This window comes from Chaetodon trifascialis, chromosome 10, assembly GCF_039877785.1.
Source record: "Chaetodon trifascialis isolate fChaTrf1 chromosome 10, fChaTrf1.hap1, whole genome shotgun sequence".
Taxonomy (NCBI): Eukaryota; Metazoa; Chordata; class Actinopteri; order Chaetodontiformes; family Chaetodontidae; genus Chaetodon; species Chaetodon trifascialis.
This window is the reverse complement of record NC_092065.1, coordinates 17,690,001-17,713,292: the sequence shown is the minus strand read 5'-3', so window position 1 is coordinate 17,713,292 and position 23,292 is coordinate 17,690,001. Positions and strand designations below refer to the sequence as shown.

The following is a 23,292-nucleotide window of genomic DNA, read 5'->3' as shown; positions in this document are numbered from 1 at the left end:
GTGAGTTACATAAGATTCACCCTGAGTAAAGCTGTCATGAAGAGGGAAACTGGAGACCTAAATCATCTTTTGTACCAGGCCATAAACATGTTTATTTCTGCTGTAAAGGTGAACATTTTAATATGGGGGTTCACGTGGGGGGGCAGGGGGTGGGGGTCGCTTTGGAGCCAGCCTCAAGTGGCCATTCATGGAACTTCAGTTTTTGGCACTTCCCTGTTGGCTTCATTTTTCAGCCCAGGACTCACAATTTCGTCCAAAATTCAGAATCTGTTATGAGAGTTAAACGCTGGGTACAATGAGGTTAGATGGGTTCATCCTCCATCACATCCCTGCTTGCTCCCCTGCTCCCTGCTCACTTGACCATATGCTGCACATCCTTTTTCATGCACAACCAATTTACCCCACATCCCTGAGAGTGGAGTCATGCCCTGCTCGAACGTATTCTCGTGTACAGGGCTGCAACTCAAAGCCATTTATCATGTGGTTGCACCCCCACCAGGTCTACAACCCCTGCAGAATAGGCTATGAGAGGAGAGGAGAGGAGAGGAGAGGAGAGGAGAGGAGAGGAGAGGAGAGGAGAGGAGAGGAGAGGAGAGGAGAGGAGAGGAGAGGAGAGGAGAGGAGGGTGTACAAAGGAAGGAAAGACCGAGATGTACTTACATGTACCATGTGTGCTTCTGGATCTGTTCTAACTGTAAAAGACATGACAGAAGAAAAGGCAGGTCAGTACAGAAGCAACGTGATGCATTTGATTTTTAATCAGTTTCTCATCTTTTTGGCGCTGAGAAAATAATCGCTGAGGGAAAAGATGAATGAAAAGAACAATCTTCTGCCAAGCGTTTGGTGCAGTATGAGTTGAGGTTACTGCCTTTATGGAAACACAATAGGACAATACAGCCAGATTGAAAAGTGGGAGTAAATAATGAGGCCTTCAAATATTAATACAGCCAATGGGAAAAACTTATTGAGAAAAAGAGTGCGACAGAGAGAGGTGCAGCAGGACTATAAGAGACAGGCGATGCCAGAGTTATAAACAGGGAGGATTATCTCCCCCACACACACTGCTGACCCTGCCAAGCCCTCTAGTCTAAAGGGAATCTCCCATTCTCATTCTCTTCCCATCTCTCTTGCTCACACAAACACACACCCGCTCTGTCAATGCTACTCTTGTCATCACACTTTTTATGTGGCCACATTGTGGTCGCCCATGCTGTCAACATGATCTTTTGCCAAGGAAATAAAAGCAGAAAGAGACACAAACATTGAGCAAAAGGGCAACAAAAGAAGATGTCTGATTGAATGACTTCACAGTGTTTCAACTGCCCACAGAGGAAAACAGCATCAGTGTCACTGCTGGGACTTTTTAATTTGCTCCTGCTGTTGTTGTGGAACCACAGGAGATACACATAGCAGCTCTAATTATTATCACTTATTCAGAGCTATAGTTCTTGTCTATGTGCCTACATCACTGTCTCAATGTTCCCACATTCCTGGAGGATTTACCTCTGCGCTTGAGCAATGATGAGTGCTTTCTTGTGACACTAGTTCAATCACAGAGCTGGCCAGACTGCGGATACTGACTACAGGTGAGTCTTGTCTGCTTCCACAGAGGTCATGGTATTGACAGAGACACCCTGCCTGTCAGATAGAGGCCAGTGGGTGACCTACTCCTCTCCCACTTTTATTGAAGGCCCGGAGGCAAGAGACTGATATCGCACGCAGGATTGAAAGTGATGTGGTTTGAAATGCAGTATCACATCAATCAGTCTCTAAATGTGACTACCAATTCAGGCTGCTTTCACTCAGGGAGAGGGGAATGCCGCTGCAATGCTGGTTTGGCTCTGTGCAGGTATGAGCGTGCGTTCAGGTTTGGTTTTATCTGGGTGCTGCATAAATTAATGTCTGTGCAACTTGTATTCATATAAATGTGTGTAATGGGAATGAATGTCTCAAACAGATGGCTGTTTATTAGGGCAGGGAGGGACATCAGGGTGGGTGGAGGAATGGGGACGTATGCTGCCCTATAAAGCCAAAATACGAACAAATCAAGAATAAAAATCAAGAATGTGACTTTTTGACAGCTGTTTTACCATATAAACCATAGAAATGTGCAATATGGGGAAAAACAGCTTAAAGAACTAGAACTCAGAGGTAAAAACCAAACTGCAATGACTGCGTTGCCTCTAATTAAGGCTACCTGTTGAGACTGCCGTAGCTAAAGCTCCTGTTTTCTGCAATTGAATAAATTATTTGGATGTGCCACGATCTTAGGAATTCAGTTGTTTATATCTAATCGCAGAGAGAAAACCCTAGCGTTGTTGTAAGGTAATATTTAGCAGGACTAGCTTAGCAGAATAGCAGGAAGTGCTGTCTGTGCAGCCTGACTCTGGCAGAATACACATGATTAAGTAGAGCGTAATTTCTCAATGAAGTCAGTTTAATTTCATATTTATCGAGATGAACACACACACTTCCTTTATTTTCTGTCCCGCAACCTTAATTCTTTTTCTACGCTGCCATCATGAATGCATCATTTGTCTGTGATGAACTGCTCTTTAATATAATAAACTAGCCAATCCTCTTCATTAGCCAGGGAAAACGAGGAGGCCGTTCTTTCCAAGCTGTCTGTGTTCATTTGAACAGTGAAGAAGAGATGACTGTGTTGAGGAGGCTGGCCCACTCACCTCCAGGGCCCCTACTACACAGATGGGAAATGAAGAGGAAGAAAGGTTTTTATTGGTCTAAGCCCCTTAAGCCCAGGTACGTGCCCTCCCACTCTGTCTCCGCGGGGCCTTTGCTCTGTGTGTGTAGTTGTGTGCGAGTACAAGCAAAACCTAATTAACAGAAGGTGAAAATAGCCCTGAAACACAGCAAGTAGTTGTGGTCTGATTACTCTATCAATCTGATTCAACAACCTACTGTCAACATTATTATGAAAAATAATCCCCAGCAAAAGAATACCATGTTCCCTCATGATGTCATCCCCACCCTTGGGTGCACGTGTCTCATCTCTGACTGGGCCGACACCACTGAACTCCAAGAATGTTCAATCTAACAGGGCTGTTTGACATTCTGTGAGGTTACAACACACCCCCAGAGCTCTGTTTGGAGCCCTCATGCACGGGAGGAGGGCGGAGAGGTAGCATATTCTCTCCCAGCAGCCCGGCCTGTGTGTAACCCTTTGTTGAGGACAGCTGGAGGCTGCCGGACATATCTAGGGGATCTCAGGGTGACCTGTCCTTGTCGTGCAGAGAGAACAGAAAAATAAAGCATATAGTGTACATACAGCATACCAAAGAGGTGGGGGTCTTTCAAGTTCATGTTTTAACACGGCTGCTCATCTGACAGGCTGTACCTTCACTTTGTCAAGTCTCTTGCAAATGAGCATCTCTTTCTTTATAGCTCTCTGGTCTTTGTTTTTTTTTTGACTGGCGGTGTTTTTTTTTTTTTTGCTCGTTAAAGCCTTTCTGGCACTGTGAAGATAGCTAAGGCATGGAGAAATGGAGCATCAGCATCCACTTAAGGGTGGTGTCACCGCTGTTGCTTACAGGCAAGTGCATGAAAACAGTTTTGTTTGCTGCATTGATTTACAAAATACCCGAAGAAGCTGGAAAAAGTGCGTACGTACAGAATGTGCGTGTGGTTTTATTTGGTGTGTGTGCAAAAAAACAGTGACTTGTGAGCACGTCTGTGTCGCCTGAAAGTGAAATGCAGGGCAAGAACAAAGGGCAGCACCATCTCTCTGTCAAGTATGTACTTTTAGAGAAGCTTTATTTACATTTCCCTTTGTCCATCTCGACCTCTCTCTCATCCTGACTCTCTGCCCTTCACATTCATTTCTCTGTTCTCGTGCCCTCCTCTAGCCACCTCGCCAAGGTGATCAGCTGCTGTGCAGAAAGGGACTGGCATTGCGATGAGTACACTGAGGAGTGCAGAGGGAGAGTACACAAACAGCAGTCCTCTCCTGAATTCGCATCCTGTACTTGAGGAAGAACTCAAACAGAATTGGGGATGAGGCGAGACAAACACATTCGGAACACAAGGGAGGAAAGAAGAAACAAAGACAAAGACAACGGTTGGCTTGGCAGCATCGCCTTGATATTAGCCACTTTAGTTTGAACGTGCATCTCTGCCATCTTGCCCTTTCCTTGGAGCATTACAAGCTTTCCCAGCTTGCTGTGAATCTGCAAGACGATGTTTTTCGTCTCTTAACAAAGACCTGATGCGTCTGGGTTTTTACTTCCTATGGATGTTTTCTCAAATAACATCTATAAATGTGTTTTGCTGCTTCTACAACATCATTACTAACACTTCTAGTCACGGATTACGACTATGAAATATTAAATTCAGATATAACTCACATCTTACGGAGTCACTGAGAATGTATGAAATGTGCAAAACGAGGTGAAAAGAGTACTTTGTACCTTCATGTAGCACAGAAACAAATCATGCATAGTGCTGAAGAAGAACAACATGCACTGCAGAGGTTTATGATACTTACATATTTGTGTGCTAACGTGAGTGAAGGCACTCTATACATACCCTTAGAGATGTATGTAATAATTACACCCACATGTCACATAAGGGTGTAATACTCCTTGTCAAACCATGGACATTAATATATAGTTACATCCCTTTACTGTTGTAGCATTCTTCACTCTTTTGAGGCTTCCTGCAAGACTTTGGATCATGGCTGCAGGGTTTTGCTTCTAGTCTTCAACACCAAACTTGATAAAAGTATCATTGTTATTAGTCTTCCCCAGAAGTTGAAAGCTATTGTCTAAAATATCAATGAATGTTGCAGCATGAAGAGTTCCCTCAATTAGAACTAAGGGGCTAGGCTCAAGACCAAGAGCACACAGAAGTATATGAACATAGTCATAATGAACTTACCGTTAGTCTTTTGGAGGCATCCACTTCAATCATGCCACGGAGAAGGTTCTGACAGTCTGGAGGGATGAAGTGTGGCATGTGAAACACTCCCAGCTTCACCTTCTCTAGCAGGTTCCTCAGGTTGTCGTCATCAAACGGCAGGGCGCCCTGGAGAGAAGAAGGAAAGAAGGAGAAAGTGAGAAGAAGAGGGGAAAAGTGGTGAAGATGCAGATGCAGGAATGAAAAGCAAGCAGAAAAGAAAGCTTGCACTCTTAATGGCAGCATTAGAACAGAAAATAAACCTTCGCCCGATGGAGGGCGGACAATATGAATGACTAACGAGGCTCACCAGAAGATACAAGAGCACATTTTGAGTGTTAATCCTGCACCACTTAAACAATAGGCTCACTTTCTCAACTTGTTCAACTCTCCAATTAGAGCATTCTGCCCTCAGCCACGATGCAAAATAAATAATAAACAGCGGTAAGCTGAAAACGGGGCTTTTCTAATAATTACCCAGCTTTCTCATTTACCTCGTTCATTTAGCATTCTCGCATCAGAGTCATTTATCAGAGCGAGCTGACACCTCACAGATGTGGCTGTTTGATGAATGACAACCTCCACCAGAAGACAAGATGGAGGGGGAGAGAAAGAGGAAAAGGCTGAGAGAGACAGAAAGAAAGGCTGAGAAATTAAGAGAAGTAGACAAAAAAAAAAAAAAGAAGGGAGGCTTGTGTAACAGATGATCTGAGCGCAGCCTAACTGCTGGGGAGTATGCGCGTCTCCCACAATCAGACAAATGGCTATCTCGCAGCCAGACAGCAGGAAGAAACAGGAAAGAGACAGTATTCATCTGCAGTCAAACTGCAACGGGGAGAAACTTTTGTTTTAGAGCGAGAGAAGTGCCGTCACGATGGAGACAGCAGTAAACAACATCAGGTTTACGCAACACAAGAGTAAAAGGGATACTGTCCTTAACACAAGTGCACACACAAACACAGGCATGAGACAGAAAGGCACGGAGTGAGGGAGAAATAGGCGAAAACAAAGATAAATAAACAGGGCCTGTGGCCAAAAGCCGCCCTGTCAGCGTTGGTATTTATTTTAGGCTCTCTTCTTTCAGTTTGGCTGGATGAATTATTCATGGAGCAGGAGTGTGTAGGAACTACAGTACAGCTGTTGATGAAACAAAGCTTCAGGGCTGCACGGCTGGGGAACCACAGACATAATGTAGCTGGAGAATAGACCTGATTATGGATACAGCGTTGTGAGTGGATACAGGATAATGAATAAAAAGATGCTTCTATTCTCTGATCTGCTATTACGCAAGAGCATCAGCTTCAGGAGGTTTCTGCAACATTTTTCTGGTAGGACCTTCTAAATGTCAGGATTTTCTCAGGTTTCAAGTCCCTGCAACCTGAGTTTATGTGTGAGCCTCTGTGGCGGCTTCAAGATGTTCTCATTCCACTAAGGTCAACCTCGAGTGCAAAGCGGCGAAGGTCCTGTGACAAGGTGCACTTGCTTTCTACTTTTGATCCATTACAGCTGGTACAAAGGCAAGACATGCAGGAAGGCAACACTCTTTGGTTAAACTGCATGATACCATACTTCTCTGGGGAATTTTAAACTGTATGTCAGTCCACTCACGATCAGTTAGCAAAGAGCAAGCTGACACTCACCACCAACAGGGCAAAAAGAATGACCCCACAGCTCCAGACGTCTGCTTTCCTCCCGTCATACTTCTCTCCCTAAGGACAAGAGAGTGTTTGTTAGCGGGTTAGCGCAGAGTGTTGGAGCCGGTTAAAATAAGACTGTGAAAAAGAAGCTAGTGGAGCCGGAACAATGCTACGAAGCAGTGAAAAATGACTTACCCTGATGACCTCTGGACAGGCGTAGTGTGGAGATCTGTTGGGAAAACAAAAAAACAGTGAATGAACTGAAGTTACACAGACAGGTTATTTAAGCCTTTTTCCATTTGTGCCCTTGAAGTCTGAGTTCTACAGTCATGACACAACTAATATTAAAAAGGCACACAACTGTATGAAAATGTAAAAGGAACGATTTTGGCAGACAGTAAATGTCTCCCGTGAGCATAGATCAAGATGTGCTTTCGGGAGTTTAGACATCCTGAGGGTGTTTGGATGTCCTCCTGCTTGCTCACTCAAGGGCATCCTCTCACAGCAGACAGTGAGCAGACCCACTAATCTTTACAGCACCTGGATGGGCTGACAGTAAACCCAATGACTAGATTGACACATCAATATCGAATGAAGATTTATGGAGCTACCTCGCGACGGCTGCTCCATAAGCCGGTGGCTATGGATGAGGGGAGCGGCTGTGGAGTGACTTGTTATTTTTTACATTACACACACTTTTGCATCACTTTGACAATACCAGATTGCTGAATTCAGCCGCGAAAAGAAAGGGGTAATAATAAGTGCTTTACATCATTGTAAAATCACACCATTTCATTAAATGTTGTTTGTTTGATTCTCTGATTTTGGGCAGCTCTTTTTGACATGTCTGCATGTGACTGTGAAAGCAAATCTGGCACCTGTCTCCTCAAAGCTCTCAGCCTGCTGATGTGTCCTCCACCTCCTTCTCCTGCTCATTCTTATCTGAAACCGGGACATTTGGCTCTAACGAGAGACTAGCTGAAGACTAAACATGGCGCCTATTAGCTCGGCTGTTGTCTTGTGTACTCATGAATACCAGCCCTGATGGCGCGGCTTCCTCTGGCTGTCAGAATACCGGCCGATAACAAACACTGCCACCATGTCAACGGAGAAGTTCAAACACGAGCCTATGCAAATACGGCCTTCCTGATTGCAAGTGTCATAGTGCATTATGCAGATGAGCAGGGAATAAAAATAAAAAACAAGCCTTAGATTTGCACTAGTTATGCCTCTCCAGTGCCACAACACATGAGCCACATCTGGAACTGGTGTGAACATAAACTAATTATTTGCAGAGGCTTTAGGTGGCAAACACAGGGTGAAGGTAAAGACTGGAACACAAGCGTCTCAGCTTGCTGCCTGAGCTGAATACTAATTTGTCGATCTCATCTCTCTACTCTTACACATCATTATATGGGTTATTTCTTCTGTATGTCCATATTTGTCAGCCTCGAGACTTTTCCATGCTAAAACAACCTTTGCTAGACCCCACCCTCCTTAGTTAGTGTTGCTACGCCTGTCAAGCTTCCGTTCTCCACCGCACATACAGAGTTTACAGTGATAACTGTGGCAGAGTTTTGCAGTAATTTTTGAATTTCGAGCTGACAACTGTGGATTTTGACACCTAAAACGACGACCCCTCTTTCCTGTTGTGTCTCACCTGCATTTAACGGCCTAATGTAATCAGAGGTGTAAATAAAGTTCATTCAAATGCAGCTGAGCTCATTGAAACACATTGAAATTCTGGCCACATGTAAAAGCACAGACATCATCAAATTTATATTATGATAAAAAAAAAATCTCTTGCTGCTCACAGCAGAAGTTCAGATTACAGACAGGGACACTCAAGATAAATAGAAAGCCGTAAGAGCCACTTCCCTCAGACCAGTGAAAGAGTGACAAATGCAGCCCTTTGAAGAACAGTTGTGTGTGGGTTGACATAACATTAGTCTTTTCTTGACATTTGCTGAAGCTCATTTATTCTCTCAACCTAACCCCACTAACATCACATAAATAAAATTACACAGAACAGATTTTTTTCCTGAAGGCAACAAATAGCAGTATAGCAGGACAAAAAAAAAAAAAAAATGCTGCCCGACAGAATACAGAGAGCCCCTCCAGACATGTTTTAAGATGTTGTTAAACTCCTAAAAATGATGTCTTAAATTTTCATAATCTATGAATATGTAATTATTTTTCACTTCCAACACTTAATTGCTGCACACTAGATGTCTCCGACTTTACTGTAAAGTCAATTCTTAGTGTTTGTGCACTGGAGTTTCCACAGGTGAAGCTGAACATTGGACCAGGATCGGCTTCCAAACTAGCTGTGACATCACAAATGATGCTCATAAACCCGCCTCTTGAAAGCGGATTTTCACTGGGCACAGAGAAAGTTTCCACTTTCAGAAGATGAACGTGAAAACATCTGTCTAGATCTGCACGTACATCATTCTGCACAGTGAAGCTGAAACAATCAAAAGTAGGAACGAGAAGAAAAATACATTTCTGAGAGGCAGGGGACTTCAAGAGCCCAAGATTGTACTCAACCAGACTGCTGAAGTGGGGAAACAAAAATGATAAACATCCAATAAAAAGCTGTACACTGAAGGGCTTATCAGTGTCAGACTGTTTGCACGGAGATGTCTGGAACACAAGTTCAAAAGAGTATTTATACGTTTACCACAAGATTACCATGTACCATGTAAACAGTACATTGCACACAGTTTGTAAGGACAGAATCATGAGCTCTAGAGATATGAGTTCCTATGGAGCAGTGAACGACTCAGCTGTAGGGGCTGGCAATATTGAAGAGACTCTGAGACACGCAGCTCATCATTATGAAAATTCATCTTTTTGAACCAAATTTGTGCGGTTCCTCACCGCATACAAGATAATTTCCTTTCATCAATCAAAGCAAGAGGACTAAACAAACAGCAAGCAGTAATGAACTTGCAGCTGGGCTTATGCAGAGAGAGAGAGAGGGTGAGAGAGCGAGAGAGAGAGAGAGAGAGAGAGAGAGAGAGAGAGAGAGAGAGAGAGAGAGAGAGGGAGAGAGAGAGAGAGAGAGAGAGAGAGAGAGAGAGAGGGAGAGAGAGAGGGAGAGAGAGAGAGAGAGAGAGGGAGAGAGAGAGAGAGAGGGAAGAGAGAGAGAGAGAGAGAGAGGGAGAGAGAGGGAGAGAGAGAGGTTGTATGCGCCGTCCTGGATCCATATTTGTATGTGCCTCTGCTCATCTATACGTCCGTATGTCTGAATGTATTTATGCATGTGCTGCGAGGCCCCCCCATTCTACCTGGTGGTAAGTCTCATCTTCACTCGGCTCCATTACCCGTGGCAAATGGAATACATTTGTGTCAGACTGCTGCATGGTGAGAGGGGGCCAGATAAATGCGTTTAATTAAAAACTGTCATATCTACACTTAGAGATGGGACAGTCAGAAGAGCATGACTAATCAATAACCACACATAGAGCGTATGGCACATTTACACATATTAGGCCACGCCATAGACACACACAAACACAAGTGATGTGCACGCATTCCTGTGAGACACACATGCACAAACAAGAGCAGGATATGGCGATGGAGCCGGGAGTGGAACGAAAACAGAACGCTGCGTGTGGGAGTGTGGGAGTTTGTGCTATGTGTGCCTGCATCTGTGTAAGACAGCTCTGTGCTCCCACCTGCAACAAGTACCTCTCACACTTCGTAAGTGTATGTCGGGGACTAAACAGATGCACCGCACCTGCATCGAATAGCAGAGTGGAAGCAGAGCGTAATCAAATATAGATATGGTTGGTCTGCAGGATGCTGCAAAAAGCTGAGTAAGTGCTGTCGCATTCTGTGGCCTTTCTAGGAAAAGGAAACACTTCAGCGTGGTCATCGCGGAAGCAGAATGACTCAATCATGCACATTTTACTTGCAGATAGCAACGCGCACTGCTCTCAGTTGGCCTGATCTCTACCGATGAGTCATAACAGCTTAGGCACTGTGGTGCTGCTGGAAGAATTATGCAACAGTTTCAGCTACATGCTTGTGTATGTGCACGCACATTTAAGCATGTGCGTGCATGTGTATTACAGAGCGCGAGTCAGGGGAAGAGAGAGACAGACAGAGAAACAACCAAACAAGCAGAGGACAAAGGGTCCTGCAGGTCAGGGATGAACTAAGCCTTGCTGTGTGCGCATGTGTGTTTGCTGAATTGCGTGTATGCAAGTGTGTGTAATTTCAGTTGCGGCTGATTTGGAGGTATAATCTGGACAGAATCAGGTCTGAGCTGGGGACAGATGTCACTGGGCCTTCTCTATCTCCCAGCCCTGCGTGCAGTGTCATGCTTAACCACAGAGCAAAGAGCCTCCCAAGACATCCACATCACCAAGAATCTGCAAAAACAACAACAGACCCCCTGGTTTATGTCTAATGGGATTTTTGATGGATGGATGTCCTCAATCTACAAATCCATTTGTGCCTATTAAAGCATAATCTCCATAGGAGGCCATATAAATCACAACATCTACTATGATGTACTTTTGTTTTCACTTGTTAACTGACAACTGATTGTCATATCAATGGTGGGAAAATAAAACAAAAAATCAATAACTAAAACCAATGAATTGATTGAAAAATTGATTTTCTTCAAGTGTACCGATTATGTTTGGCTCTGCTTACATGTTGACATCTCATTTCCAAAAGTGGAAAGAATGCAGGACAACTGTCTGTGCAGCAGTGAAATCTCTCTGTTAATCCATGCTGTCACTGCCTTCATGAACCCAGTGCCTCAAAGTAAACCATCATCAGCTGTGCTGCCTCTTTTATTGACTAATGTGACCATGCGCTCTATTCACTGCACTTCAGGGTTAAATAAAAACACTCCCACAATATTGGACGACCATCCTCGAAAGACTTTGAAAGTGACTTTTCCTGTAAGTGAATTCATTGCGGTCGTTGTGGGATTGATGGGCCTGGCGTAGTCGTGACTGCCACATCATAAAACCCAGTGTCAGATATGAGGAGACGGAGAGCAGTAACGTGTGGCCATGGCCCTGGCCCTGCTCACAGCCAGATAGCGCACTTGGTGAGCGACACCTCAAGAGATCAAATGCACGATAACAGAGGCTTTGGGAACATGTCACCTAGCAGAGGGCCTGAGCTCCACTAATCATTATCTACGTATTGCTTCTCCAGCCTCTGTTTCCCTCTGCTGCATACTGGCAACTCCATGTGCCCTCCCGCTATGACCCGTTCTTACCTTCATTACCTTCCTACCTTAGATATTCTTCGGACACTGTGTTAAAGAGCATGCACCGCAATGTTTGCTGTATTACTTACCCACAGCTGGTTTCCAGCAGACTGTCTCCAACCTGAAGGGAGGCCATGCCGAAGTCTGCTATCCTGATGTTGTTCTTTTCATCTAGCAGCAGGTTCTCAGGCTTCAGATCCCTGTGGCTGAACGACAGTGAGATGAAAACATAAAACAGTTAACAGTGTAACAGTTAATGAAACATGAAAATCATGCAAATTTGTGAAATTGGAGAGAAACAAAGTGTGCAAAGTCCATTAAACACCTGTGGATCAAGCTTCAGTCCACACCCATGCAACTGAGAACAACACAGTATATAGACGTGTTGGAGCGCGCCCTCCTCCTCTCCTCAATGTTCTTTCTCTTTGATCGGTCCATGCTGGAATTAAGGGGCTCCCACCTCAGTGCTAGGCTGGTACAAGGTGTGATGGCCCCCCGCTGTGCCCTTTCCTCCTTCTCTTTCCATCCATCTTTTAACCCTCATCCCCTTCCTCTCATCTCCCAGACAGCCACCAGCAAACTGGCTGTGCAAAGGGCGTCAAGGGGAGCCAGCCGCAGAAGAGGTGTTCATTAGCTGCCATTCATTACCACTAAACGCAGCGAGGGGGATCATATCCAGCGGACATCTCTCCCTCCTTAAAAGGGACAATGAGATATTTCTCAGATCGCATATGCTGTTGCTGTGTCGGAGATAAAAATCTCTTTAATGTCTCAGAGTGCAGGGTTACATTACATCATACTGGGAGGTTCTTGCAATGGCTGAGGGAAGCGCCACAGATATCACCCACGTGTGAGCACACACTGATGCCTCATCTCTGTCCAGCTTTCTTTTCTGCGTTCTTCCTTGCTTACCTCCCTCAAAGTTTTTTGTAATCAGGCGGAGACTTATGGAGCCACAGAGCTGTCAGGATGTCATGAACTTGACTTTCATCTTGTCTTTAAACTAATGATAGAAAGGGGAGAAGAACAATAGCTGGATGCGTCTGCCTTTGAAGAGTGCCTCATCACAATGGACGTTTAACCTTAGATGACATCAGCTGCTGCACAACTCGTTTCCAGTCCTGAGGGATTAGCTGTCAGCTGGTTTGTTATCACGCTGGCAGTCTCTGTGATCCTTGCTATAATTGAAATAAAACACAGATAGCATCTAAAACAGTTCTCCCCAGGCTAAAACCTTTGTCAATTCTCACAACCATCATTTGGTGTTGATGTCAGTAGTCCGAGGGTTAGTCTTTTAACTAATACTGTCAAAGCACACACGGAAGGAACAAACATTTACCCAACTGCTCAGGGGCCACCAGTGAGACACTGTGGTTATACTGGGCATCACTGAGGAGTGTGTTTATATATACAAAGTCTCCCTCTGTTCCACCAGGTCAATACTGCAGAGGAAGTGTTCTTCATCAGCATGCCTGATTTAATAATGCTTTAACAAATAATGTTTCTCCCGGCAACAAAGTGTTTTAGACAGCTGAAAGTTACAAATCATTTATGACTGGAGTTTAAACATGACAGGAGGTCAAACTGTGGCTTTGTAGCTACAGGGAGCAGAACACGGGGCCTGAAGGACATTAAATAATTTGGTGCGACATCAGTGACCAAAGCAGCAGCAATGACAGCGTGACTGTGGCTGCAGTTTTTAAAACAGTGTTCAAACATTGTTACTATTGGCATCATGGGGGACATGATGATCCTGTCATTCTTAAATATCTAAGTGCTCCTGAACTGTCAGCCTCAAATGCACAAAAAAAACCAAAAAAAAACCCAAAACACTAAATCATTACCTCAAAGACCCATAAACATTGCATAAACACTGTGTAATGACAGGCCTATCACATGTAAAACACAAAGAGCCAAAGCACTAAGAGGCCGATCCATGAAAGAAAGAGGCAATGGCGTATTTATCCACGGACAACATCAAGGGGACAAATTGCATCTTGGATGCTTTATTGGTTGTCAGGACCCGGGTATCCATAATAGGACATTAAACTGCCTCCCTGACACATTAGGCGGCACTTTGCTACTGTAATCTTGCTCGCACAGCAGGCCTTGCAGCAGGGACATCTCTGCGTTGCACTCATATGTCATACAGGAGGAGATGGCTGCAATGAGCTTGTGTGTAACTGTAGTTCTTCTTTGCAGAAATGTGGAAGCAGTGCACCACTAGCCTTCGAGGAATGTCTTTTTACAAAAGACTTGAAATACCATGAGTGCGCGTTATTTTTGCAAAGGTGTTTTGTGCAGGAAATGATAGGAATACGAATGTTAGTCTGTGATGGCCTCACAGTCCAACATGCACTCAGATCTTACTATGTCATTTACATGGCATGCGTGTGTGTCTTCATGCTGTCTGAGCAAGGTTTATACCTCAGTGGGGATGTTAGACATGATTCTTGCAATCTAGCACCAAGCTCTTAATTGCCTGTGATCATTTACATGTACCATGCTGATATGTTTTACAGAGGTTGTAATGGGTTTGTCCTCTTGGGGCTGACATCCCTAAAATATCCCAGACATGTTTATGGTGATGAGCAGTTTTATAACTAAATTCTCCAAGGTGGTCCAAGAAAAATATACTCCCACATCTGACGTACACTCTGTTTAATGTCGCCTCTCGTTATCGCAAGATATGCGACACTAATTAGCTAAACCAGAACACTTGAAACAAACACTAACGGCTCATGCGTGTCTTTTTGACACATTAACATGCCTGGTAAATGGCACACCTGTTTTTGCATTTTTATGAAGTATCCTGGTGCCATTATTGTTTGCTGGAGTGGGATTTTAAAGCATCGTTGGGAGCTGAAATGTACCCATTTAGCCTCTAGCGCACCTCTGTGTCATCCTCCTCTTTCTAGCTTTCCTTTTTTCTCTGAAACTTTTTTAGGCCTCTGTTGACCCAATTAGAGAGAGACCAAGCACACTCACTAAAAATGCTTTAGGCTAATATTCTATCGCATTAGCAAAAGAGGACATTCTGACTGCTGACTTAGATGTGCTAGGCACAATCGTTCATTAGCCAATGGGGTTAATTGAGTATTAAGAGCAATGAGGGATGAGAAAGATAAAGTTGTCTTTTTTTGCCCCTTTTTTGCTGTCTAATGGAATTGGGCCGTTTTTGCATTTTCGCTTAAAGCAAGCGTTTGGTGAATGTGTGGAGAATTCTGCTGCTATATTATTCTGTAGTTTATGTCTTTTTCTTCTTCAAAGCAGCCAAGTTAAAAATCCGCTGTACCACATTTGGAAGACCATTTGTTCAAGGTACAGATGAAAAAGCAAGGCCAGGTGCAAGCAGCGGTGGCAGAAGCACTCTATATGTAGCTTATCAGTAAGAAGAGTAAAAGTAAAGTCATGCTTTCATTTTCAAGTAAAGGTATGAAAGTATTAGCATCAAACTTTGCTTTAAACTTTAAGTGCTGATCATGCAGGTGACCCATTTCAGGGTCATATATCAGTGCCTTCTAATTATGCATTAATGAGTACAGTGCGCGTGCCTCACAGCAAGAAGGTCGCCAGTTCGATTCCCGGGTCGGGCCTTTCTGTGTGAAGTTTGCATGTTCTTCCGTGCATGCGTAGGTTCTCTCAGGGTACTCCGGCTTCCTCCCACAGACCAAAAACATGCTCATTAGGTTAATTGGTGACTCTAAATTGTCCTTAGGTGTGAGTGTGAGCGTGAATGGTTGCCTGTCTTATGTGTTGCCCTGCGATCGACTGGCGACCGGTCCAGGGTGTACCCCGCCTCTCAGCTGGGATAGCCTCACAATGTTACAAAATATATCACATAATGCAACAGAAAAACAAGCAAAGGTCACTAAACAAGTGTGAACTACCATAATCCCTTGGTGGTGCTCTGAATATTATCTGACTGCGTTACGTCAGTTGATAACAACACACAAGTCTTCAGCAGAGCCTTTGTTTCATCGTGAATTGCCTCTTATTGCCTCTTTACACTACTTCCCTATACATTTCAGTAGTCTCCTCTTATATCATTTACATTTAAACTGGATTAAAATTGTCAGGAAGGCACACAAGATTTGCCTCTCCAGTGATTGGTTATAAGAGCATTCCTTGTGCCATCTGCGGCATTTCTATCTATTCCTCTGGGGTTTTAAGCAACACTGGGATAGTAATGCATTGCTGCATGCCATGCAGTGACTACAAAGTGGGATTACAGTGATGGCTAGATCTTTAATAAACAAACTATTTGCTTTGTTGTGCCCAATCTGTGTGTGCAGCCCAGCATTTGCTCTTAATCCAGAGGAGTTTGACTGGGGAAGATAGGATGAGCAGCAGACCTTGGAGGCAAGAATAAACACACATGTTAAAAATCCATAGCAACTCCAGGCATCTAATACAGCCATGGTGGTGCATAATTTCTCTTAAAAGAGTCCACTGTGCAAGTTTAAAATTAGAATGATAAATGCTCTTCATTATTACCTGTCTGATTATCTTTTTCACCTTTATTCTCCACATAATCTTTATGATCTTAACAACCTGCCCTTTTATTCTCTTTGCTGCCACTTCTACTTACCTTTCATTTATCCTTTTCATAACTTCCCTCATTCAACAAGCCTCCCCACCTGCCTTACTACTCTTTCCCACTCCCCACAAGTCAAGCACCATAAACCAACCTTCTACTTTTGTTCTCTCTTTTCCTGCTCCAGTTTCCATACCAATTTTACCCATCCCAATTCCATTTCTCCAATCCACCGCCTCTCAACATTCCCTCCCCTCACCCAGTTACACCTCAGTGCTCTAACTGCCTCTGCAGACGGAAATATCAGAAATTTTTAAAAGATAAGGAGAGAGAGGAAGAAAAAAAAAAGATTTCCATTCTGTGTTGTTAGCGGCTATCAGCTGTAATGATGATAGGCTATAAGTACAGGCTTTCTGCAGGGTGGCAGACCAACTGTAATCGGTGAAACACTGCTAAGAACGTCAACAAACAAAGCCACAAACAGCCAAAAAAAGCAAGGGCAGCTATTTATAGAGGGGTGGACATAAAGAGGGTGGAGATTGAAAATAGGCTAACGTGACCGCATGCTGTAGAAACACTGCAATAGATGAGAAAAAGATGACAGGAAAAATGACACAGAAAGAGGGGTCAGGTTTCCAGAAAAAAAAAGAAAATAATTATTTGCATTTCTTCCACTAATTTCATGCTAATATTAGAAGTTGGGAGTATCGAGGTAAAGAGCTGATGATGCTAATTATTTCCCGGTCTGGTGCCAATAAACCACTGCAGAAGAACAGGGTGCAACAGGGTGCCATGATTAAAAGACGCCTCCTCATTGGTCCACACATATCTGGTGATGTACTCGTAAGGATGTGCATAATCACAATATTCATCACTGTGCAAACATACAATCACATACACCATGGTATAAAATCTGAGCAATTCTGCCTTCCCTAAAGGAGAGGTAAATGTTGCTCAAATAAAAAGACCTGTGGTTCGCTTTATTTCCCTCTGTGGAGCTATAAGCAAGTGATGGCAGAGACAGATGCATGTGGCTGTCTAAGCCCCTGAAAGAGAGGAATAAAGCAGTTAATGACAGAGGGAGTGTGGGAGACGCAGAGTGAGAGAAACAAAAAAGAGGTGGATACCCATGATGTGCATGATTACGCCACTGCGTGGGTTTAATGTGACTTCTGGACCAGGTGTTTGTTTGTGCACATGTAGGTGGCGGTAATAATGTGCACATCAGTGCCAGAGTAAGAGGATGTGCGATTGTGTGTGTGAGCATGTATGATGAAGCTCTGGGTGTTCTCATCCACAGAGCAATCTCTGCCTTGCATGGTGGGATTCTTACAGTCACTTTATGTGATAGATAGTCTTTATCTCTCACGCACACACAGTCAGTTTGTGTCAAACATACAGGCAAAAGGCTGTTAACTGGGTTACAATGGGAAAGACCAGAGTCGTTACTATACAAACAGATGAGGGGCGAGAAAGGGGAGTGTGCTGTGGTCAGGGTGAGATTGTGCTTCTTTTCTGTGGATGACGCACATGTAGATAGAGGAGATATCTGCATATGCAGCATATGACAAAGCGGTGTGATGGGAGTGGGTGGACAAAATGACTGTGGCGTGATACAGGGGTGTGTTTGGCATCAGCCCGGGATCACTTGACCTCCTGTCCTCGCTATAGTCTCACTGCAGCCTCAGAAACACTGAAAAAAAAAAAAATCAATGCAACATATCTTATTTGCTCACATGAGAAGAGGAACATTTCATCACAGGAAATCAGAGCTGGTTTCAGTGTAGGTGTAGATAAATGCCATTCAAATGACTCTCTTATTTTTCTTTCCTGTGTGTAAGCTTGACCTCTCAGCATCTGTTAATCTGGTTCAAATGCTGGGTAACAAGCACACAAGCAGCTCATCAAGGAAAATGCACTTTACTCCTCTCAATCAATCTGTGTCTCTGCTGGGTGTTTGCAGTTATGGCAGACTGCCACATCGACTTCTCTGGAGAGTGTGTACCGCGCAGCAGATGTGTACTTTGTTGAATGTCAAAACTGACAGGATGCAGCCGGAGCTGTTGGGATTCCATCTCAGGTAAATGTGGAAGTGAATCATCTGCAATATCATACGGCATCTTTGAAGCATCTACTCTGTTACTGTGACCTTGAGCAACAAACTGAATCCAGAGCAGCAGCAGGAGAGCTGACCCCGACCTTTGACATCCCTGCTGAGGGACTGAGAGACACATTTTCACAAGAATCAATAAAATCTCATTATGTGCGCTCTCGTCACTGTTCTAGTCTGTCTGAGGATCTCTGAGTCATGCAGTTGCAGATCTCACACTGGCAGACTTAACAAATGTCTAAACACAAGAAATATCTGAGTGAGGAGTAGAGTAACTTGACACCGGATCTGCATTAACATACAATCAAGATTTTCTCTCACTGCCTCAGCATTCATTATAAATATCTTTTACTGACGATTCCTTTCCCATGTCTGTTTTTATCCCACCCTCGCCTATCTTTGCCTCATCTCTCCCTCGTCAGCTCCCCCCGTGCTCTTCACTTTGTCCCTTTCTCTTCCTCCACAAAAAAAAAAGAGAGCACTGTCTAAATCAGAGCACGATCTGAATCAGGCGGAGGAAAACACTGAGTCACAAAACAGCCCTCTATGTTCTTTCATTCACATCCAGACTTTACATCCATCTGGCTCAAGAGAGATATTTGGGGATAGGACGTGGGCGGAGGGCGGAAGCATGAGGCGAAGAGAAGAAGCAAAAACGGGAGGTGTGCAGAAAAAGGCGGGTTGAGGAGAATGTGTTTACCCCCTCCCCCCCGCACGGTGAATCACAGAGAAAAGGGAGCACTTCTAATGGTCTGTGTAGGTCCCTGGCGCAGACAAGCAGAAATGGAAGAAATGATTGCAGAAATGCTTTTTTATTGAGGGGATGCTGGGATCTCATTAGTGGGAATGGAAGGGAGGTGAGAAAGGCTGCGTCTGTCTGTCTGTTTGGCCCTAATTGAGGTTGGGAGGGTGGCGAGCGGGCGCAGCAACACCAAATAATCCTCCTCATGATAAATTTACAAGGCATCATTTTCTAAGAGTGTTAGTGAGGGGATTTGAGGAGCTAAGACAGAGAGACAGCTGCGAAAGCGAAACAGGAAGGGAGAGATGAATCTGCGAGTGGATCCTACTATTAAAAAGCCGTGATAATCTATATATGTGCATGCACTTAATGTCAGTCCCAGATGCTTTCTCCTAATTGGCCTAATCTGTGCTCCTCGCAGTCAGTTATTTACACAGACAGATAAAAGACTTCTAACTTTCATTCCCTTAGGTAGGACAGTTTTGTTTTATTTCCAGTGGTTATCGTCTGTTATTCTTATTTCTCTCTGAGAATTCAAGATGGAATCCATCCACCACCTGTTTGATGGTTCAGACAATAAAATTAACTCAAGTGCATCATCCCGAGATGATCAGTAAAATGGAAAGTCATTCTGACACAAGGATGTAGTAGCTGGTACTGTGTACAACAGCTCCCACAATGGCTTAATTACTAAATAGCAGCAGCCAAAATGCAATTGCCTTTTCTATGAAGCAAACAGTACAAAAATACAAAGCATATCAAATGATGGAACGTCAACCCAGCCTAAACATTCCATGACAAATCAGTTTAATTCTCTCCTTTTAATTGCCTGCTCAATATTATGCAAATCTATCTGCCAGGCATCTAGCACTCGACACCAGGTTCTTATTATACCAGAACTGTTTTCACCCGCTTCCTCATCAGCAGGAAGCTATTCAGGGAAACTTTCAACGATAGGCCTACTGGACTGTGCACAGAGCAGCAGAATAGCCTCTCTCTCTCCAGACACAATAGCCTTGGCACAAAAGTTATGATGGAATCCCATAAATTATCATCACGAGTCGACTGGCTGGCTAGCGGGCGTCGTGTCACAGCCATGGCCGAGCCGGGGTTTTATGGTGATATCTTAATGTTTGGGCCCCTGCCTGTGAATATTCTAGCAGTGTGAGCAGCAAGGAGGCAAACTGGTAATATGCAGCATAATGACCATGTTTTAATTGTTAGTGGCTTCAAAATTCTTCTAAATAATGCAGCTGTAGTAAGGCCCTTGATCTGGTCTTTACTCTGCGCTTTCTCTGCCAGAAAAGCTTGTTGCAGATAATTTATAAATTTATACGCACTCTAAACAAACCAGTTTGGCTTGGTGTACATTAAGGAACAGCATATAACCGCTCCTCCAGCAGGTGAGTGATGAGACTGGGCAGAAATACAAGACCTGGAATTATTAGAGGAAATACTAATAACACAAAAACACTGTACTCCATTTCCTCTCAACATTACTTGTGAATGTTTTGGCACCAACTACCCCATCTCTCTTCTGTACAGTTACTGTTTGTCTCATTTCAAATGCTTTCTTATTTCTATGTACTCTACATCCTCTAGTTTTATTGACTACCTTGGTCCACTGTACTGCATGATCAGGCCATCCCTTGCACGTGGCACTAACTTTTCTCGTGACTGATTAGATCAATCCAGCTATATTTTCTGTTCCTATTCCACCTTTCATATTTTTACCCTTCTTTCTGTGAAGCCTCTGGAGATTCACTTGTGACCAAGGTAAAAATAAACACACTTGAACTCATTCTACTCTATGGTCCTCGTGCTCTGCCGTGCAGGTGCATGAGGACAAAATACAGAGCAAAGGCATGCTCTCTCTGGAGAGGAAAAAAGACCCCCACTCTCTGTTTTAGGATCATAAATGGATGCGTACACTGCACAAGTTACACCACACATGCATACAAACAAGAACCACACACAGAAGTGAGCGCTCTAAATCAGTCCCTGCTCACACGTTTGACTCCTGAAGTATATATGATTGCCTCTACTCTTTGAGCTGGTAAACAGTTAAATTACTCCCTGAAGCCATCCACAATGTTTCATATTCGTGACAACCTGGAAGCAAATTTCAAAAACTACACGGACTCAGCACTGAGTGTTGTAAAGCACATGTTCTGTGTACTAACAAAAACGTCATTCTGCTCAGCTGTAAAAGGCTTTTCCCACTCTGGAAAAGAAGCGGACCACCTGCATTTCAATTTGCCCCAAACCATCATTATAATAAACCATTTTCCCGTTTCACGAGAAGCAACTTAGTAGGTCTTTATGAGGAATATAGCTCATTCTCTACTGAGAGTCACTTATATTCACTGACTTCATGCGATCAGTGTCTGTGTTTTTGACTCTTTCTATTTGACGTGTCAGCCACGCTCAGACATTTAAGATGGGTGTTAAAAGGGAAACTAAGAAAGAGGAAAAACAAACACTTCCATAACAAGCAATATCGAGTTTTCTCAGATCTATAATCTCCATATTGAATCATTGGTTTGAAAACTAAGCAGCACTCCAAAGCCATGAATAAACTGATTGAAATTTAGATTGCGATTCACTTCAGGAAGAATCTGTGTCCTTTTTGAATTCACTATTTGGGAATTCATTATTTGTTCAATGTTGTATGAAAACCAAATTGATTTTGTTACACTTCCTGGGTATGGCTGTTTATTGGTTGTTTTGTCTTTTTAAATGTATGTGATGGTTTTATGTAGATAGTAAATGTGGCTTTTATGGCTTTAACCTCAAGTACCTCCAGTATGTATATGAAACCTGTGGCGTCCACTGTTGTCTAAAACTGCATGGTGAATGAGTCTGAGTGTAAAGTAGAGTTTAATCCTGGAGAAGATGTGACTCCTGGCCATATCCGAGAATCCACCTGATATCTCAGACCAAGTGAGTGACAGCTTTTTGCTTTGTAACTTTGAGTGATCACTAACTTTATTACCATGTCTAACATTGTTTGGCTATTATAGAAGGTTCACACCAGCAGCCTCTGAACGTTAACAGAATATGAAAACTCTATAAAATCAATGGAATCACTTTTTGATTTGCTTTAATGAATTTCGCTTGTATCAAATATCACTTTCCGTGAGGCTGCTCTCAGCAGACAGATCGCAGGCAATCGATGTTCATGTTCCTCACAGTTCAAACTGCATGCAAAGCTTATATGTTCAATCTAATGTTGATTAACATAAATGGCTTAATAATTATTGATGCAATCAAATAATACATTAAACCAGTCAGCTTGGGAACCCATAGACTGGGGAAATTTCTCCTAGTTGCATTTATTGTTGCTTGAAATATATGCATTTTGACTGTAGCTGAAGTTATACCTTTAAAACAAGTGCAGTTGTCTGGATCCCTGGGATAATGTGCTTCTGTTTCCAGGATAGAAAAAGTCTCATTATCAGGTAAAATATGAATCCCTAGTGTAAAGTGCAAATATGCCCCAGACCTTCTGTGTACTGCACTGTGAGATATAAATGAAAATGGAAACAGGATTCCATTTCGTATATTGGGTTTATTTTTATATCCATGTAGACAGATCAGCTCCCATACTATTGGAATGTATTCAATTGAATCACATGAATGTATTTGCTTTTTATACTTCATACACTTTAATGTCATGTTATCAATGTATGGTAAAAGCTTGATTCATGTCAAAATTCTATTTGTTTTCCAGACGTCATCAAACAAGGAATAGAGTCTATGAATGGTATCAGTGAAGGATAGGTGGGATTGCTTCATTCAGCATGTACATTACGAGCAGCGACACTTACCATATGGAATGACTGTGGCAGAAATCCAGAGCAGACATGATCTGTCTGAAGAATTTCCTGGCCTCTTTAGGTGTTAACCTGCCTTTCTTCACCAAGTAGTCAAACAGCTCTCCACCAGACACATGTTCTAGCACAAGGTACCTAGAAGGGAGAGGGAGAGAGAGGGAAATCAGTCCAAGAAACAAAGGTGGAGCAAGAAGAGGAACAGCAGCTCTCATACAGAAATAGAAAAGAAGGATTTCACTTGTAGGGATGTGAACAACTACCAATGTTCTCCACAGAGCCA

General features: G+C 43.3%; 1 protein-coding gene across 5 annotated transcripts in view; it reads right to left on the bottom strand.

Moving 5' to 3' along the window:
- brsk2a (BR serine/threonine kinase 2a) overlaps positions 1–23,292 on the bottom strand; it is a 166,548-nt gene that overhangs the window by 24,891 nt on the left and 118,365 nt on the right. For all 5 annotated transcript variants that reach the window (XM_070972922.1, XM_070972923.1, XM_070972919.1 and 2 more), the window contains exons 4-9: positions 23,007–23,147; positions 11,877–11,993; positions 6,744–6,777; positions 6,552–6,620; positions 4,894–5,040; positions 661–692 (exon numbers count right to left, since the gene is read on the bottom strand). In XM_070972922.1, coding sequence (XP_070829023.1) covers positions 661–692; positions 4,894–5,040; positions 6,552–6,620; positions 6,744–6,777; positions 11,877–11,993; positions 23,007–23,147 — 540 coding nt within the window. The remainder of the gene's footprint in view (positions 1–660; positions 693–4,893; positions 5,041–6,551; positions 6,621–6,743; positions 6,778–11,876; positions 11,994–23,006; positions 23,148–23,292) is intronic.